We start from the raw sequence: 20187 nt of genomic DNA on the forward strand, positions 1-20187 counted from the left end.
GCCATCCCTGGAGCCCAGGCGCCCGGCCCCGGCCTTCTGTTCGTTCTCGCGATCTCACTGAGGGGCTGGGAGGCCTCTCTGGGCTCCCTGCGCGGAGCAACACACACACCCTGCGGGAAAAAGGCCGCGTAGGATTTTGTTGCGGGGGGAGCCCGGATCAGTCGGTTTGGGCACCAACCCCACGCAGGCCTTTCTTCCTGCCTGTGGCAGCCGGTGTTCTCGGCGTCCGAACCCCGAGGCGCCCCGAAAGACCAGTAAAGAAGCACTATCCAGGCACCAGGGTCTCCTCCACCCACTCCCGGGAGTTGGAGGCGGGGGGCGCCGTGAGAGCAAGCCCCAGGCCCGCGCCAAGCTGGCTGTTGCGAAACGTGGCGGAGGCGGAGAGCGGAGGGAAAGAGAAGACCGCGGGACTGGAGCTCTGTCGGCAGGGATTCAGCGATTCAAGGACATCTCGAGAGAGAAAGCCTGGAAACTGAGCTCTCGCCTGCTCTGGGACTCCTGACGTGGCCAGGACAAAATTCCTTCTTCATTACAGCTCCAGCCGGGGTGGTTCCTTACTTTTCTCTCCTCAAACGGGTGAAGAGGCGGGTGAGGAGCGCAGCCGGACCCTAACCATTTATCAACCCTGGCCTTCTCTCTCCAAGCCTGGCCAGAGAAACCTGAGTGGGCCTACAGGGAGAGGTGTTGAGGGGGGTCTCCGGAGGGAAAAAAATCCGCCAGTTTTCCAGGCCCTTCAGATTCCCTCCAGCGCCCCCACCCTCGCCTCCAGCGCCTCCACCAGTGAGAAGGGGGCCTTCTCCTGGCAGGGGCGGAGATTTCCTGGGAAGAAGCAGGCAGGGAAGTATGAGACTTGGGGCTACGGGGGAAGAGGATGGGGCCGAATGGCTGCAGATACCCTGCGAAGGCTACCCAGGCGCCTGCCCTGCCCACCCCCCAGGTCCGCCCCATTCCTCTTGGTAGCTCAGAAATTGCTCTCTTGTGGACCTTATGGATTCAGGTCCCTGGAAAGCCTAGCCCAGAGACCTTTTCCCCAAAAGGCACAAAACGGGCCTTTTCCTCTGCCATGCTCATGTAATATTTGTGGAGGCTTCAATCTTGCTTCTCCATGCCCTCAATTAACATCTATTTTCTGTCTAAAACCTCTGGCATAGGTACCACATAAGGATCGCACACAGGGAGACAGAGCAGTCCTCCACACCATTGTCTGGCTCTGTCCGTGTCCACACACACACTTGAAAATTGCCTTGTTGCCACTCTGGGGACCTCAGCACGGTGAGGTCTAGCCAACTCCACCTGGCTCCTCACCTCCAGATCCATCCCAAACAGCCTGCAACACCCTCAGCTTCATGACCCCACTATCTTGTTCTGACCACTCAGGATCCCTCCTCCTGGGCGTCCTGTCTACCTCTTCAGAGGCTAATTCTACTTTCTCTTGCTGATAGGCACCTCTTCAGCAGTAGTGGGGCCTTAGGGCCTGAGAGGCAAGGGACTTCTAACTTTGGTTTAGGGAACCTAAGTTAAACCCCACTGGTTCTCCAGCCTGGGCATAGGCCACCTTACCTAACTAAATCCCCTTTCCTCAGCCATTTTTGAAGATTGGAAGACCCTGGAGGTTGGGAGAACGGGGCTTTCATTACAAAAAACACTCTGTGCATTATAAGTGGGGCCTCATCTTTTCCCAATTTTAAATAGAATTTAAAAGGCTAGCTCAGGGGTTGCCCCAACAACCAGCTTCTTCACAGTGTAGGAAATCCAGCCACCGGAAAGCAAGCTGGAGCTCCAGGATGCAATTCCCCCACATAGGCACCAGGTGTCGCTGTGGGCTTGTTGTCCCGGCTACCCCCAATTCCAAGAACCATTTTTTTTTCCCTCCCCCTTCCCTCTTTCTCTCTCTCACTCCCTCTCCCCCTTGGTTGGGCTTTGCCAACATATCGAGATTCGTTTCGCCGGCTTCCATCACTAACCTCCCGGAGGTCATCAAGCCAAATTTATGAGTGGCCGCTCGAGTCACGTGACTCTATTTAAGGCTCCCTTATTTGGGAAGAGCGCATAGGATAAAGAAAGAGATATCTCCACCTATAAATTGTGCACTTTGGAGAACAAAAAACCCCTCAACTTCAAAGAGTCACAAATCACCCTTAATCAAAAAGGGTGCAGAAAATTTTTTGGGCCCTCCCCGCCATGAGCTCCTACGTAGCCAATTCATTCTATAAGCAGAGCCCCAATATCCCTGCCTATAACATGCAAACTTGTGGGAACTATGGATCGGCCTCAGAGGTGCAGGCATCCAGGTACTGCTACGGCGGATTGGACTTAAGCATCACTTTCCCACCGCCTGCGCCTTCCAACTCTCTCCACGGGGTAGACATGGCTGCCAACCCCCGGGCTCACCCCGACCGCCCCGCCTGCAGCGCCGCGGCCGCTCCGGGACACGCTCTGGGCAGAGACGAAGCGGCTCCTCTGAACCCCGGGATGTACAGTCAGAAGGCGGCTCGCCCGGCGCTGGAGGAGCGAGCTAAGAGCAGTGGGGAAATCAAAGAGGAGCAGGCGCAGACAGGGCAGCCCGCCGGACTGAGCCAACCACCGGCCCCGCCACAGATTTACCCGTGGATGACCAAACTGCACATGAGCCACGGTAAACTTTAGGACTTCATTTTGCGCGCTCGGGTCCGCCTGGGTTTTATAGGCCATGCGGGGCAAATAAAGAAAAAAAACCTGCGGCCATAAATTTTACGATCCAGGCATCAATGGCTCGTAAAACTGTCCACTAAAAGGCTTAGAGGCTGTGTGCGCCCAAATTTACGACGACATAATTGGATCATAGGAACAAAACGTGTATAAAAGGCAATATTCAATTTTTGGGGGAGAGGGAGGGAGTTAAAAAAATAGAGGGATCTGAAGGGTGAGGAGCGCGGGGCTCCAGAGCGGGGATCCCCCCGCGGCTCCCTCCCTCCCTCCCCTGCGGAGCCGGCTCCGCCGGCGCTTGCGGCTCCGGAGGATTCCAGCGACTCGGGAGGGGCGGGAGGGGGTTCCCCGGTGCTCGGATCTCGAGGGTGCTTATTGTTCGGTCCGAGCCTGGGTCTCCGTCTTCCCCCCAACCCCCCCGCTCAGCCCCTCCGGCTGCAGAGTGAAGGCTGCGGTGGAAAGTTTCCTGCCTGGGCAGAGGCGCCTCTCCCGGGGCTGGGCTGGGCTGGCCCGCCTGCGGCCCGCGTGGCCTGTCTTGCAGCTCTCGCCTCCTCTCCCTCCGGCCGCGGGTGGGGGCCTGGGCTGGGGTGGGGACGGGGGAACGCTGCAAGCTATTCACCCCTTCCTGGCTTGGGGTGGGGTTTATGTTCCAGAGACGGACGGCAAGCGGTCCCGAACCAGTTACACGCGCTACCAGACTCTGGAACTCGAGAAAGAATTCCACTTTAACCGCTACCTCACTCGCCGCAGGCGCATAGAGATCGCCAACAACTTATGTCTCAATGAGAGGCAGATCAAGATCTGGTTCCAGAACCGCAGGATGAAGTGGAAGAAAGATTCCAAAATGAAAAGCAAAGAGGCTCTTTAGAGGCAGCGGGGGAGGCCCGCAGAGCGCGCCTCTAGCCGGTTCCGGTCCCTGCGCCTCTCCTTTTCGCCTTTCCTCTCTATATTGCGGGGCGGAGGCAGGTGCTGGAGCACTGGGCTCCCGGGCCTCACAGACAAAAGCGCTTTTCCTTGGCATTCCGCATCCCTACCGACCCAGGGTTCCCGCGGGGCTGTCCGCGGTGCCCCATCTCCCCTCAGCTCGGCTCAGCTCGGTACCCGGGGCCCAGGGCAAGCTCCGTAGGGCTTCCCCGGAGGGCTGCGGCGTACAGGCTGGCGCTGAACGAACCTTGGCCGGCCCTCCCGAGTTAAGGTGGGCCCGGCCCGCGCCACAGGACCCTCGCCCGACCCCCTAGCCTCGCCCTCTCCTTTGTTCCCGGCTGGACGGGTTAGACAGCCGAAGGCTGGTGAGAGTCTGGCCCTAGACTCGGGGTGCTTCCTTGTAGCGACTAAACTAGATTTTCACTTATGAATGATTTGCATATGAAAGGAGAACATCGGCCTAGGGCCCCCACGGTTGCTCTATGCTTTCCAAACCTTATCTCCACAACCTCTTCCCCCCAAAACCCGGGAACCTCCCCAGCCGGCGCCTGCTGCATGCCCTCTCAGGCCGGCAGCCCCAGCCTGCTAGCTAGCTCAACTATTGGGGTTTCCTGGCACTGGACCCCAGCAAGTGGTCCTAGAGGCCCTTTGCTGTCCCATAGTCCCTGCCACGACTTTCTGTGCCCTCCTGACCCATTGCTGTTGTCCAACTATTTATTGACTCTGGGTCCTTCCTGAAACTATATTTTGTCATATCAAATAAAGAGAGAACAGGACTAAAGATGCAGTGGCTCCTGTCTGTTTGGGGCATGTGTTGGGTAAAATTGTCTAAATGGGCTGTGAGATGTAGAAGGAGACCCACAAACTTTAAGCCATCCCTGTAAAAAATTTTCTAGCTTCTAGGGGCATGAGTAGAGGGAGGTGAAATTGAGCTCCTTTCCTGATACTTGGCTGCAACAAGAGCCTCTGGGGGGAAGAGAAGGGCACCTAGGCTTAGGGTACTGGCTTTTCCCATGCTGTGGCTGTCCAAGGCCTTCATGCCTCTGCACTGCACGAGGCCTCTGGACTGGCAGCAGCCCCCACTGTATGCCAAAGCTGCGGTGCAGGAACCAGTGGCTCCGCTGTGCTCAGCCTTAGGCCCTTCTGGGCCTCTGAAGATCTTTCCTGGGCCTAGGTGGTCCCTGAGAGGCCTTGCTGGACATAGAGGGAGGGCTGAGCCCTCACTCTAGGGACCCATTTGGTCCCATAAGGGCCTCTAGAGAGAGGTGGTATTGCTTGGTAAGGGGGTGTTGGGAGAGTTGGAGGAGGTGTGCCTCAGTATCTAAGATACTAGGGAAGAGGGAGCAGGGAGGACAATCTGCAGCGTGTATCAGCCTGGCAGGAAATGTTCAGACTGTTTCCACCACCTTCTAGGGCCTCGGGCTATGCAGGACAATTAACTGGGAAAGGAGCTGCATAGACCAGGGCTGGAGTCACGTCTGTTTGCCATCATTTATCTCAGTCTCTGGGATTTTGTGTGGAGGGGACGATGGGTTAAAGGTGGGGGTGGGAGGAGGCAGATAATTCAGGTAGTGTCTGAGGATCAGGTCCTTCTCCAGGCTCCTGGGATGGGCTGGGGGAGGAAGCACTTTACAGTAGAAACAAATGTGGGAAGGGTCCATAAAACTTTACTGCATTTCCTCTCCCACCTCCCACAACGGGGTGATTTCCTGGAGCCAAGCCTAGGCCCCCCACACTGGTGGGGTGAGGGTCTGGAGCTTGGGTAAGGGATTGCACCAGCAGCCAAGAAGAAAAGGGAGCAGAGAGGCTCTGGGGAGGGGCAGGGGAATATTTATGATTATTAATGCTGATGCTCCTTGGATTTATTATAAGGACTAACTTCGCTGCATCCCACTGCCTAAGCTACCCATCAGTCATTTTTTAAAAGACCCAAGAGCCTTTCCTCACCCCATGCTTGGCACATAGGCAGTCTCAACAAATGCTTATTGAACAGTGCCCACAACTACCGCCCTTCCCCTTCGCACTGCACTCAGTCCAGGTTAGGGTGCCTGTTGTCTCTCCTCAACTTGCACACAGCAGTCAACCCAGACCAGCGCTCTGTCTCTCTCTCTCTCTCTCTGAAATAAAATGTGTAATTTTCTTCAGGGAGTTATTTTAATTTTTTCTCCACGCTGAGTAAAACTATTGGGCGAGCAGTGAAGCGTGGAGAAGCACTGGCGTCTCCGGTGGGTAACAGTTAACTAAGAAAGAGGCTGTGGCACCCGCACCCGCCCACTCCAGCCTCCCAGGCTGCCCAGGCCCTGTGCTTCCTCCCCAGGGGACAGGCGCACCACCCCAGGGGGAAAACTAAGGCCTTTGCCATAGATAGGGGCAATGTTGGTTAGAGCTGCCAGGCAGGGCACACCAGCCCCACCGTGCACTGACTGCCTCCTCCCGGCAGGGTTTGGGCCTCTCCTTCCCTGGAGGAGCTGAAGGTCTGACTCATTTTGGCCAGGCTTGGGTGGACACAGAGTGCCTGCCTGCCCTCCTCCTTCCTGTCACAATCTGCAGGTCTGCCCAGGCCCCAGCCTCGGCTTCTGCAGCATCGTCAGGAGTCAGCGGCAGCAACCAAGCCAGAGGCCTCGTACCTACTTCCCTACACTGGGGGTGCGTAAGGCCCAGATCCCTGATTTCTCCCTGAACAGAGGCTTCTGCTTTGGGGCCTGGGGTAGTTTCCCCACCAGCCAGCCTCCTAGAACATATTTCCAGGTAACAGGGTCTGGCATTGCTCTGGGGGAGTTCATGGAGGGGGCTTCTGGGTTGCAAGCGGAGACCATGGAGCCTGCCTCTCCACTTTGCCCTGGAACCCACCCCCTCTGGCAACAAGAAAGAAGGGGAAGAAGCATGACTTACCTTCCCAGGGGAGTGGGAAGAGGAGGGACACGGCCCACTCTGAGCAATTAGAGGAAAGAGGAGGAAAAAATAAGAGGACAAAAATATCAACACGACCTCGAAGGCGACAGGTCCTTAGGGAAATAAGTAAGTAAATAAATAAATAAGGATCCACCCTCTCCCCCCTCTCCACCCTGCAAGGGGGATGTGGGGGTGGGGCAAAGGAACAGCACCAGGGCTTTTTAGTGTAACTGAGCATTAGAGAAATAGGCATGGCTTCTATGTGAATTTAGGAGTTTGAAACTTTTGGAGGTTATTTATGTGAATAGCCCGAAGGCAAGACCGTGAGTGGCTCTTGGGGGACCACGTGATATCATTAAACCAAGTTTTATGGTGTAGGGAGAGCTGACAAACCCACAATATATTTACATCATATATAATCTTAACTGTCCAGCCACGCAGCTGCTGGTGAGGTTTAATGCTAGGACAGAGGGCCTGGCAGTTAGAGGGGATTACGGCGCTGGGGACGATGGTGAGAGAGGTTACATCTTCGCAAATGAATCCCAGGCGAACGCTGTGAGTTAATTCTCTCTTTCTCTCTCTCAGACCCTTTCTCCCATTTACCTAACCGCCCCCCTCACTTGATAGAAGGCAGCTCCCACTCATTAGGGGGAGGGGGAAAAGGCCTTCCTAGGCTGGGGTGGGAGAAGAGAAGAAGCCGCAGAAAAAGCCGCTGGGAAGTAGGAAGATGGGGGAGCTTGTCTACCCGGAGCAGCCCTCCCCTTCCCACTCCTTATTCTCTCTGACTGCAAGTCAACTGGGGTAGAGAGGCCTTGGTTGTTTAGAGTTTTGCCGGGCCTTCCTGACCCTTTCAGTTGAGAAGAAAGCAAGCGGCAGCAACAAGGGTGTTTGGTGTCTGTACGGGTATGTAAACTCTAGACACAAGCTCAAAATGCCTCTGGGGCCCCTTGTTCCAGTGAGGGGTGAGTTCAGCCCTTGGCCAGTGGCCCAAGCTGGGAAACTGGGGAGAAAGGCAGGGAAGGAGGGTTTTGTGGCTTCTAAGCCCACAGGCTACTGCTGCCTGAACTGGCAAAAGCATCTCAAAGGTGGCTGTTTGAACCCAGAGGTCCCAGAGTGCCCCCTCCCTCCCTCACCACCAGGCTTGGATGGGCAGCTGTCTCAGCCTCCGTAGTTTGGCATCTTAGTCCGTCTGAAGCCAGTGTGGTTTCATGCTTCCTCCTCTCCTAGCTGCTTGGGTCTTCCTGGCATTCCCAGCCCTTGCCTCAGATAAAACTAGGCCCTAAGAGCCCTAGAGGTTCCTGCTGTGAGCGGAGTGTAATTGTGTGTTGAATGGGTGAGGGAGCAGAGGCAATGTCTTTGCTAGGCTGGGAAAGTAAGTTCCCCAACCTTAAGGACAGAGTAGGCCCTCGGGGATGGAGCTAGCGGGGCCCAATATGAGTACTGCACCCTGGGGTCAATCCTCAGGCTAGGGCGCCCTTCAGGTTTCTAGGAAGGAGCAGCAGAAGCGTTGGGCATGAGAGGCACGTGTCTTCCACACCTGCGAGTGCTATCCCTCCCTGTGCGTCACCGGGAGCTAAGCCAGGAAAGTGACAACATGTGAATTCAGGCTCCTGTACTGGCCAGCCATGAATAGCCAGGGCTTTGGAAGCAGGGCTGAATGCCAGCGGACCCATAAGGGCAACTCCTCCAGATTGGGAGAAAGGGGTGGGGAGCAGAGGGAGTGAGCCAAATATGCACCTTCCAGAAGGGGGGCATGCCTGGGGAGCAGGGGTGTCTGGGCATCTGCTTTGTGGAGAGGTGCTGTTGGGGAATGAGAAGGGAATGCTGTTAGCCTCGCCCCCGCTGCTCAAGGGACTGAGGAAGAAGCGAGAAGCAGTCAGACTGTGGGAGAATGAAGGGGGCACAGAGGCTCAAATAAATGGGGAGTCTTAGCTGAGCCCCATTCTTCAGTCTAGGAGTCTCTCACTTGCATGAGGAGCTGGGGAACCGACATGGAGGATTCCCTTGACGCCATCCCTCAGGGCCTCAGTCTCGGCCAAGATTCAGCCTCCCCCACCCTCCTCCCTGATACCTTTATTTTCCTAGGATCCCAGGGAATTCTCTCCAGCAACGCATTGGAAAAAACTAATTATCAGTTTCTCCCTTCCTCACTACCCGTCCCTCTTGGCTCTCTCCTTCCCTCTAGTCTGTGATTTTGAGAGTTTCTGGAAACTTTCCTATCCAAGCAATGGAGACACGGGAGTTTCTCTTGGTCTGTAACTTGACTCTTCCCCTCCCTCCAGCCTCCCCAGGGGGCTCTAGGGAGCGAATGCAGTGGTCTTTAACCGGGAATTTAGCCAGGGCCGAAGTCCCACACCCAGGCAAGACTCCACCCTGACACCCGCCCTGACTCTTGGCCAAATCTCAGTCCCATTCCCTTCCTCTCTGTGTAGACGGGCATTCGAGGGTGTTTAAAGATTTACACAGCGTCCCTTGAGCCCTTTGATGACTTCTTCACCCCCTTTTCTGTTCTTTAGGCTTAAAAGTTCCATTTAAATACCACCCCTCTTCCTGTGATAATTGATTCTCCTTCCCCTCAAATAGTTTGCCTCAGTTTTTTACTGTTTTGTAAAAAGTTTCTAGTTCCACCTGGAAACAGGGCAAACACAAAGGAGGCCTGAAATTCTTGGTTTTCCCACCCACTACCCCAAACCCTAATTTGGAGTCTCTCTGGAGCAGAGGATGGGCAGGCAATCAGGTGCCAAGCTTTCCAGCCAACTCGGGAAGCTTTTAATTTGGTTCCTAGGTCTTTAACCCAAGGAGAGGTCAAGCAACCAATCAGAAGTGCACTAAGCAGGGTCACATGGTCCCCACCAACCAATCAGCAAAAAGTACTTGGGTCTCTCTGTCTCGCTCTTCCCATCCGGCCCTGTTCCTTCCTCCCTCCCTCCCTTCCCACCACAGCCTTAGCTCCTGGGTTTATCCTATCTCAGATTTGGAAGGCTGGAGTGATACCCAGCATGTTCTGGCCTCCTCTCTCAGTCCCTGAACCAGCTCTGAGGAGTCTTTGGCTTGTCTCCTCAGTTGCTTACAAAGTTGTATCTGGGAGTCAATCTCAAATGCACAAGGATGTGAAGTTGTGGGGGCATCCTCTGGATTATTCCCACGTTCGCCAGCGTGATTCTACCCAATTTTCTGGGTGTTGTAGGTATAGACTCTAAATTATACTATAGAGCAAATTCAAATTCTGGCTGAATTCAAATTATTCCCCATAAACTTACAAGTATTCATTCTCTTCTGATTTTCATGAGGGCAGGTGGGGTGAGAGGAGAGCGCTTTTGATTTATCTTTCTGGAAATGCTCCAATAGCCATTAGCTTTATCAGACTGCCTCAGGCATGGTTAGGGAAGGGAGCAAAAGTGGAGATTTTTTGAAAGTTCTGTTTGGTACCTTTCGTTTGTCGAATAACTTTGAGCTAGCTAAGGGTTCTGGAAAGGAATGAGCACAGAGAATTCCGACTTTCCTCACTATCCACATTAAATAGTTGATGGATTTGTTTAAACCCCTTCCCTTTCCATTCTTTTAACAGGATATAATAATAGTAATAATAATAATAGACTAGGTGACGATCCTATGTCCTGGCCAATAGCCATCAAAAGGTACAGCTACTGAAGGTGTGGATTTCAGTGTTTGAGTTTACATGGATTAGGCCAAGTACAAGCAATAGGCGAGAAACTATTGCTGAGTAAGAGCATCTGATGGCACAGGGAGTGCACAGCTATGACAGAAATGCTTGTGTTTCCTGAACACTTGGGCTGGGTCCAGACCCAGGCATTCTCCCCCAGCCACTTCTCTAGAGCTTTATTTCAGAGTGAATTTTCTGGTTGGGTTCTCCTCCCCTTCTCTTCCTGATCTCTTGCCCGCTTTGAGCTAAGGGGCAGGAGTTCTGATGGACTGTGCCACCTGGACCTCTAAGCACCCCCCTGGGGGCATTAAGAGTACAAGAATGGGAAGGATAGTCCGGACTGAGCTGGGCTTTGTCAACAACCCCTTCCTTGTTTGTCTTCTGGGTGGAGCTGGTTTGGGGACAATGCCACAGGCCAGGTGGGAAGGATAAGGATGAAAAGCCAGAAAAAGAGCAGCTCTTCTTAGAAATCATTGAGCCCTCACTTCCCAAGTTACCTTCAACCACACTGCTCCATCTGCCTCTTTTAAGACTAAGTTTCACTCTTGTCGCCCCGGCTGGAGTGCAATGGCACAATCTCGGCTCATCTCAAACTCTGTCTCCTGGGTTCAAGTGATTCTCCTGCCTCAACCTCCCAAGTAGCTGGGATTACAGGTGCCCACTACCACACCCAGTTAATTTTTGTATTTTTGGCAGAGATGAGATTTAATCATGTTGCCCAGGCTGACCTCAGGTAATCCACATGCCTCATCCTCCCAAAGTGCTGGGATTACAGGTGTGAACCACCGCACCCAGACTTTTCTTTTCTTTTTTTTTTTTTTTTTTTTTGAGATGGAGTTTCACTCTTGTTGCCCAGGCTGTAGTGCAATGGCAGGATCTCGGCTCACCGCAACCTCTGCCTCCTGAGTTCAAGCGATTTTCCTGCCTCAGCCTCCTGAGTAGCTGGGATTACAGGCATGCACCACCACGCCTGGCTAATTTTGTATTTTTAATAGAGACAGGGTTTCTCCATGTTGGTCAGGCTGGTCTCAAACTCCTGACATCAGGTGATCCACCTGCCTTGGCCTCCCAAGGTGCTGGGATTACAGGCATGAGCCACCGCGGCCAGCCCCATTTGCCTCTTTTATGAGTTAGAATTAAAGGACACACTTATTCTTCCCCAGTGAATGGTGTGGCAGATTGTTGGAGACCAACTCTCACCCTCAATGTGGACTTCTCACACTGGGGTACCAGATCTCGTGAAGTGTTAGGAAACAAAGACGGGGGAGATTGGTTCTATCCACACAGGCACTGGGAAAAGAGATTTTATGAGTGCCTCGACCCCTCCTAATATCTAGGTAAATTTTCTCTTTTTGACTATTGTTCTCTGTCTGTAACTGCTTTGGACTGAGTTTTTGAGAGGGGGAATGCTGAAACATCATTGTTCTAGGATTTAATTAGGTCTTTTTTGCTGAGAAGACAAGCACCACCACCCTGAGCCTCTTCTTTAGTGGGACTAGGGCCCCTGAAGCCCTTTGAGGTGAAGGAGAAAGAAAATCTGAAATCAGTGTGCCAAACTAGGGTTTTGGGGTGAAGGATTCAATTTAAGGAGAAGACGATGCTGTTTGAGAGCCAAGAGAGTCACATCCTTTCCTACCCCTCCCCACTTTTATTGGCTCCTTGTGACCCATATTGGTGTGTCTGTTCTGATAATATCTCCGCTAGCTCCTTTGATGGGGCTCCAGGAGCCCAAGGAATTGCCAGACAAGGTCTGGGCTGAGGAACTTGGGTGATACAAATCTCTTTATTTTTGAGGCCTACACAACCCTTGTAATCATCTCCCTCTCCCAATCCTAAGGTTCACTGAGAGGCAAAAGGGGAACAGAGATACCTCAGAGGAAGCGGTATGGGTGTGCAATGTGGGACTTGGGAAAATTGGACTCGGTTATGCAGGACCTTGTTCAGCCTCTAAGGACCACATTTTAGCAGCTATGAGAAGAGGTTGAACACTTGGGCTGGGCCCTGAGCTCGTCCACTGCTCCAGGCATGCTGGAGAGCAAGTGCAGGGAGAAGGCTCCTTCTCTACATCTGTACACATGTACAGAGAAAGTTCTACAGTGATCTGCAACCCCATATGGGCTGGGTGAAATGTGTAGCCTGGTCACCTACGATCCTTTCAGTTCTGCACCACAGGTCTCAGAGAGGCAGTTCACGCTTGGTTCTGCCCTCTAAAGAGTCTCATTTCCCCCAGCCCCTGGCCCTGAACACCAGAATATCTGAACACACAGAAATACATATATGTGCCCAAGGATGGTGTGGTAGAGGTCAGAAGCCTGGGCTGGACACAGTAACCAGCATGGAACCAACTTCCCACTCCTTCCCTCCCACTCCATTCTTCCTGTGAGCCCAGCTTGGAAACCATTTGTCCTCCCCACCCCACCCCCACCCCTCAAGCCCTGAGCAGCTGTTGAGTTTCCTTCCTTCTGCCTTTCTGGAAAACCCAAACCCTAGAGCTGACTCCAGGGATGATGGCAGCCAGGCTTTCTGTGATCTTCAATGTTGTATTGGCCCAGATTGAGTTGTCGGGAGTTGAAGAGACATGGAGGGTCTAAGGAGGCCAGAATCTTATCTGATCTAATCCCCCTCTCCTTCTGTTCCAAGCTCAAACTCCAAACTCCTCAGGGCTCCCTTTCTCAGACATTAGAGATAAATCTTGTCTAGTAAATACTTCTTTTAAAAGTCAACTTTCTGGCTGGAAAACACAGGCTCTGTGTGTGTGTGTGTGTGTGTGTGTGTGTAGGGAGTAGTAAGGGTCAGGTCTTCCATTTTATGTTGTGTCTCTCCCCATCCCCTGGGTGGAGGATGGGGGCATGGGCTGAGGTTTTATTGAGGGTGCTTTTCCTGTTGGGAGTAAAGACAGGCTCATAAACGCCTAGAGGAGGGTGTTTTGATCTGGTAACTTCTCAGGAAGTAGCATCTGAGGTTTTGCTTTGTAAATCACTCTCCCCCAAAGCTGGCTTGGCAGATTGGATTGCACTTCCCCAAGCCCACCTGAGGCCCCTCCTTGCCTCCCTTCCCCAGTAAACTAAAGGAGAAATATAACAGAGCATCTGGAGTCTTCAAAATCCTCTGCCTCCAATTTCTTTTTTAAAAGGGTAGTTGGTGATTTTTTTCCCTCAAAGTTTTCCCCTAAAAAATAATAAACGTTTCATTTCCTTTTGCCCATGCAGTCCCTGGTCCCCCAACCCCTCAGTCACAAATAAACTAACATTGACGGTAAATAGCCTCAGAGCCTGGCTGTAGATATCAGGACTCTTGTGTTCTGGGGCTGATCTCTCCCTGTCACTCTTTCCCCAAGCCCCAAACCCCCTTTGACAAGGTAGAACTTCAGATGTATAAAAGAAAGAGTTCATGGGAGCTAAGAGTAAGAGGAGATGGGAGGAGGGCATAGGGGAACCCCATCGTGTACCACATGAATGGAGGAAACTCTGCAGTCTGTCACTGGGTTTTTTTTGTAATTAAGATGGGTGCAGGGGTGTGTGTGTGTGTGTTTGTGTGTGTGTGTGTGTATAAGTCCCCAGCCTTCTCACATCTCTATCTACCAAACAAACAATGTATTTTACCTAAATAGCTCCATTTCCTAATGATAATGAGTCTTCCCCTCCTAAGGATCCCCCACCCCCTCGCTGGCAAGTCCCTCCCTTGTGCCTGGGGCTACAGAGCTGAAGGAAAACAAAGTTAAGAGCCCTCTAACTCAGCCTTAGTTCAAGCCAGATCAGGTCAGGAAGCTTTCAGGCCCAGGCATCAGGGCTTATATTCATTGCCAGCAAAATGCCCCTATATGCTGGAAATATGTCATAGATTATATGAGTTCTGGGCCCTCTTAGTACTTGCGAAGGCTCTGGTCCACCCTCATTTCTTTCTCAGAGAAGCCTGGGCTGGGATACCCCAAACCCACAAGCACTAGAGATTCCTCTTCATTCCTAGGACTCCGTGCAAATAATCTTCACAGAGAGCTGAGCGCTCCCATAGTTATATACGTGAAAACGTATTTATAGATCGTTCTATGTCTATATCAGGATGTATGTTTTATATTCCTTTTTGCTCCACATTTAAATGCAGATTTATAGATCTTTAGATTTATAGATCCATAGTGAACATAACAGTCCTCGGTCGAATTCCTGTGTGCACTTTACCAATCTTTCTATAGTGGTTGGATGTATATGCTAGGATGTATTGGTACAGCTCTCTTGAAACACCTAGGTGAATATTTGGAAATTTTTTTCTTGGTTGGAAAGAACTATGTGTGTGTTCAATGTCTATTTTGAAAATTTTATCTAGATTTATGCAAGATCCTAACCCATAAAATAGCTACATATTGAAGCTACATATTTAGAGATCTTTACGGTCTCTGCATTTTTGCTGAAAAACTTACATGTTTGAATGTATGTTTAGAGATGGTTTTGTAATGCATGCATCTGTGTATAGGGGCATAGATCTCCCTTCTAGAAGGACTTAAACTTACTGCATCTCTCTGTCTCCCTCTCTATCTCTGTGTCTGTGATATACAAAGATATTAGGTGAGTGGGGGTAGGGAACAAATATATTTTGGATGTTTGGCTTATTAAAGCAAGTAATTCTGTCTCTATTTCCAAGGCCATCTCCAAAATCTAGTCCCACTAAGTTATCTGTCCATCGAAAACCTACTCTAGGGGTCATAGCCTGCCTCCAGGCTGCCTCTGTGACCTGAGATCCAAGCCGAGGCTCCCTACCTCTCAAGGTAGCCACTAAAAAGAAGGGGGAGAGAAGAAAGGGGAGAGTCCTCCAGCCTAGTTCCTCTTGGATCCCCAGGGCAAGAGGCTGACAGGGGCTTGTATGTCTCCCTGCACCCCCAACTGGGCCTTTGAAATGTGGGGGAAAAGGGGATCAAGTCCTCAACTGTTTTTGTAGGGTGCCCAAATGATGCCAGGATTACTGCACAACCCAAAGGTTCCTCCGTCCCAGTTGTTCTCGGTGCCCAGGGCCCAATTAAGCGGCCGCCTTGCGCCCAGCAGCCCCGCTCTTATCGGCTGGGATTGATGCCTCGGCGGCTCCTGTATATCATTTCCAAGATTTTTTCTGTCCAACTCCTCGGCTCCTTTGGCTTCCGCGGCTTTGACTAATGATTGCTACAGATGCCAACGTCTCCAGAATCCTAATAGCCAGGCAGGCGGACTCTTATTTACCCGGCAACATTGCTGTGGGGGAGGGGGCCTGGGGGGCAAGTATTGGGGTGTGGTAGGTCAGGGGACAGGGAGAAGGTTGTGGCCAACTCAAGTGTCACTTAACTTCTTTCCAGTCAGAAAGACATTCCCAATCCCCTTCTCTCCTTGAGGGAAATATATATATATACAGTTAATAGTAACTCATTGCTGCCTCGTTCGAAAAGATCAAAGAACGAACACAACGTGGGAGAATAAGCAGAGCAATGTTTATTTGTTGTAAATAAATGAGAGATTAAGTGGAAAACCAGCAGTTTGGGAAGCAAAAAGAGAAAGGGAAAGAAATCAGCCACGGTGGGAGAAGGGGCTCCTTTTCTTCATTTCTTGTCTTCCCCTTTCTCTCCCTACCCTAAGTCTACTCTTCTCATCAATTTCTCCCCTCTTTCCCTTCCTTCGCCTCACCTTCAATCCCTCGGGTGGGGGGGCTGAACAGCGTGTTACCGGGCGGAGGTGCGCGCAGCCACCCCAGGCTGCTGTCAGGTGCCCGCTGGGGCTGCCAGGGCGAGGGGGCCTCTGGGCTGTGGAGCGAAAGTCAGATCCACCGCCTACTGCGGGGTAGGGGCCGCAGCGGGGACCGCCAGCCCTGTGGTCCCTCTCGCGCTGACTGGAGTAAAGTTGTGGCCGAATTCGCATCTCTTCTGGTGCTTCTCGCCCGCCAACGCAGGGCCCAGGTGTTTGGGGCGAAGGGGCTCGAGCTCCCCGCAAGCCTGGAGCCAGGCGTCGCGCTTCCTCCGGGCTCAATCCAGACCTTCCAACACACACCTCATTTGGGGGAGGAGAAAAGCACAGGACCGCAGAGAGCCCAGCTTTGAGGCCAGGCCTGAAGGGATAACCCACACAGGGAACGTTTTCCTATCAGAGAATAATGGAGCACAAAATAATTCAGAAAGCGAATGGGCAGGACCACAGCCTGAGAGTCCCGCGCCGCGGGGCCGCTGCAGAGCCGGTTGCCCGAGCATCGCGGCAGGACCATTTCGTTGGAATGTAGGGCGAGGCCGAAGCCCGCTCCGGACCCAGGCCGGGAGGTGCGCCGGCCGCCGAGGGGCCGCCTGTAAATTACAGCCCGCCGGGAGGACTCGGAAATACAAAAAGCGAGCCGAAAGATTTAAACATTCGGAGGCAGAGGCATCCCGAGGCGGCCAAAGCGGAAATCAATCACGTAATTAAAACAGGGAGGGGGCGAGGCCCGAGGCTGGGGGTCCCGGGTTCGGAGGAGGCGGCCAAGGTGCAGGCCGAGGCTGGCGAGCGGCTTAGGGACGTGGCTCGCCCGCCAGGACCAGAGCGCGCGGAGGGGCTTCGGGGAAGTTTATAACACATCGCTATTGATTCCCGCTTGGCTAGGAAGAGCAGACTCTGGTGCCCTCTCCCAGGCCAGACCCTGAAGCCTCCGATGGTCCCTTCTCCGACTTTCCCATTTTTGTGGGGTTGAGACGCGCAGTTGCAGTTGAAGGCCGCTCCCCAGATCCCACTGGTGCCACGATTTTGCCAAGGCAAGTTTGCGAACCCAAATGGCATCAAGATGCTGCCTTTGGGTTTGAGGGGTTGGAGGGAGGTGACAGCCCAGTTTCAGGCACTTAGAAATCTCTCTCGGCCTTGATTCCTCCAACCCAGGATTCAAGGCATGCCCGGAAAGACTCCGATCTATGGGCCCAGGCTTGGAAGGGGTGTGCGAGGCAGACGGGGTTATTAAAGGGAGAGCTTGGGGCTAAGCAAACTGGACCCCTTTGGGCAGGAAAGGAGAAAGAACAGTTCCTGGAAGAGAAAAAAAGGCACACCGGGAGCTGTGTTTTGTGAGGGGAAGATGTTCTTATTATTGAGGTTAATCATGGTAATGATCTGGTATGGCTGGGTCAGCCCAGGAGACCGCGCTCTCCAAAGTTCTTTCTCACAGAGGTTTCTCTGGAGGAGTCAAGGGTTCCCCAACTTCACTATGGTTGGGGAAAATAAAATAAAGACATCTGATTCTTTCCTCTGCCTTTTCCTCTCTCTTCCTTAAAAACTCCAGAAAAAGGGAAACCTTATAAAATCTCCATCACCCCACTTATTTTTCCTCGGCTCTCTCCAGTTTACTAAAATGCACGGTCTTTGGGAATTGAGTTTTTCTGGAGCACCCTTCTTGTGAAGCAACAGAGATGACCCGACCAAGTCCTCATGAATTCTGACGCTGACCCTGGAGAGGACCCAGGATTCACTTGCCTAGTGTAGAATTCTCTCTCTATCCTTAGTTTTTCCCAGTCTCTGCCTTCTTTGGTCTTGGGTGCCTAACCTCATGGGTCTCTGGCAGTTCAGAGGCCAAGAACAGATTAAGGCACTTTGAGATACCCTCATCAACTCTTAAAAGTCTTTCCAGCTTCCTGTCATCTTTTTAATACTGGGAGTACCAGGCCAGGGACCCCTCCATAAACTAACCTAAGGCCAGCCTGATTTCTAGATCTTTTCAAGCCACATTTAGGTTCCTTGAAAAATAAAAGTCCCCCTCCCCAGCAAGAAATTCAGGTCACAAACCTGCAGCACAGCAAAGTTCCTGCATCCACACATCAGAATTTTCATCAACAACAATTTTCATAGTAAAAATTAAAGCTTGCATCAAAGTTAGCAAGGGACACCCCAAACCAAGTTTTAAAAAGGATATCATCCAGCAGTCTTGAAGAGGGATGGGGGTCAATGAGGCTGAGATGAGGGAGGAAGGTGGTGGGGAACCCAACCTCTAACTAACAATTTCTCCAGCATAAAAATGAAACATCAGATAACATCAGATTCGTTAGCCCAGGGCCTTCATTTTTCCCCTTCCACATTATAACTAGTTATTGAACTCGCTGGAAGATCTAAAGGCCATTTGCGAAGAGACAAATTTCAATGGAGTTTCCCCATCAATAACCCCATGGCAGTGACCTATTGGAACAAGTCAAACACCCGAGGTGAAATGCAGGTCACTCTGTCTAACCGATATTAAAATGCGGCCACTTTTTAAAAAGCCACTTTAAACAAGATTTGAGGAAAATTGAATTCCAAGGAAGGCAAGGCAAGGTGGGGGAAATCCATGAGAGGACCTTGCCTATGGTCTCCAAACAAACAAGAGAAATTCATCTTTAATATTTTAAAGGGGGGCAAATTAACATTCCATGATTGCTTTTTTTTTTTTTTTTTTGAGACTATAAGCGATTCCAGGAGAAGAAAAAGGTTGAGTATTTTCTGGTGACACATCCAGGTTATTAAAATCATTTTAGACCAGTTCATTACTTTTACTGACAAGAGATTTAAGAAAAAATCAATTAAGCATTTGCATATTCTTTTGCATACATTAGCCCTGGCTGCTGGCATTAGAAAGGGACAAACACATACACACACACACACACACACACACACACACACACATGAAAAAAATGGGCTATGAGCCTTGATTTAGTTTGGGGTTTTCAAGTTGCCCAAAGGAAAAAAAAATCAAAGTGAAATGAATTTCCTGATTGCATACCATCTAAAAGTCAATTTATATGAGTGAAAGGAAACAGACATGTTGCAATTTTTAATCCCTAAAACAACAACAACAACAACATTCACACACATAAACCCTGCATTTCAAAGAGTAGGGAAAGGAATGACCCTCCTTTTCCTTCCCTTTGCCCTCCAAATCCTGAATTGGTTCACCCATTTATTTTTCTCCCTTGGAAAAATCAGAGAAGGGTACGATTTTAATGCAGCAGAGAATCTATGGAGCCGCTGAGCTCTCTCAGCCGGCAGCTTGTTACTGGGGAGGGGAGGAATATGGGTTATCCAACGGTCAGTATGGTAATCCAGGCACAATAAGGCCTCACACACAATGGACACATATTTTTCTTCAGCGATGTCAGAAGGGAAGCGCTTTGTACTGAAACATGTTTCCGAAAGAGAAACCAAATCGAGATTTAGAAAGGAGATGGGGTGGAGGGGCAATTGCAGAGAGCATTTGGATGCTGGCAAAAGGTAGTCAGAAAAAATAAAAATAAATAAAACTGGGGCAAAGTAAGGTGGAAGACAGGGCAGAGGTGCAGTCCCTGGGCCAGCAAGGCAGGAGGCAGGAGGGTGAAACACAAAAGAAGACAGGACCAGATACAAGGATTCATCACAGATGAGAGCTGCTTTAGTACCCCCACCCCCTCCCAATTAAGCCATTGCTAAGTGCAAAAGCCCTTTGAATGGATTTTATTTCTGTGCTTGTAATAATATCCAGGTGAAAATGTTTGTGTGTATGTGTGTGGTATTTTACCCATGTGACAGGTGACTTCCTTGCTATTAAGCTATGAGAGCCCAAAGGGAGTTGCTGTTGTTGTTTTGTAAATGATGTAGATGAGTGTGGGCACATTTGGGGGAATCTTGGAGATTTCACTTTCTGGATGTGCATGTTGAATTAGCTGCACAAACCTGGAATGAAAACTCTACATATTTATAGCTGCATAAAGAGGCATTTAATATATTAATAAATATTAATAGTGTGCATGCATATATGTTAACCATAATAACCAAAGACAGACTTGACATTCAGTTGGGGGCATCTGAACCCTCTGTGTCTACTACTTATACTGGCCCAAAGTCAGTCTCCTTGACCTACCTGCAGAAGCTCAGAAACCTGGCAGGGGTGGGATGTGACAGGCAACATATTGGGGAGGACTCCTTAACAAGTACAGGAGGGTGAAGATTGAAGAAAAGAGGGTTAGTGTCAGGGCAGGGATGGTAAAAGGTGAGTGTGAGGGCTGAGAGGAGGAGAGTCAGGCTCACAGCTCACCTTTCCAGGTGAGGCAGCCGTAT

The 20187-nt window shown here is 51.2% G+C and overlaps 2 protein-coding genes across 6 annotated transcripts in view; both read left to right on the forward strand.

Annotated features, from left to right (window-relative positions):
* Positions 1-20187, forward strand: part of HOXC4 (homeobox C4) — a 70185-nt gene that overhangs the window by 45154 nt on the left and 4844 nt on the right. The window lies entirely within an intron of this gene.
* On the forward strand, positions 62-4385 carry HOXC5 (homeobox C5). The gene is made up of 2 exons (XM_002823331.6): positions 62-2635; positions 3339-4385. The coding sequence occupies exons 1-2, from the start codon at positions 2182-2184 to the stop codon at positions 3551-3553; spliced, it is 669 nt and encodes a 222-aa protein (XP_002823377.1). The 5' UTR covers positions 62-2181; the 3' UTR covers positions 3554-4385.

This window comes from Pongo abelii, chromosome 10 (assembly GCF_028885655.2).
Source record: "Pongo abelii isolate AG06213 chromosome 10, NHGRI_mPonAbe1-v2.0_pri, whole genome shotgun sequence".
NCBI classification, from domain to species: Eukaryota; Metazoa; Chordata; class Mammalia; order Primates; family Hominidae; genus Pongo; species Pongo abelii.

What these genes read in the sequence shown, in the direction of transcription:
- HOXC5 (XM_002823331.6), top strand. Translation starts at nt 2,182, where the DNA reads ATGAGCTCCTACGTAGCCAATTCATTCTATAAGCAGAGCCCCAATATC. An exon ending in CAAACTGCACATGAGCCACG is followed by an intron (nt 2,636 to 3,338) that starts GTAAACTTTAGG and finishes TTTATGTTCCAG; the next exon opens with AGACGGACGGCAAGCGGTCC.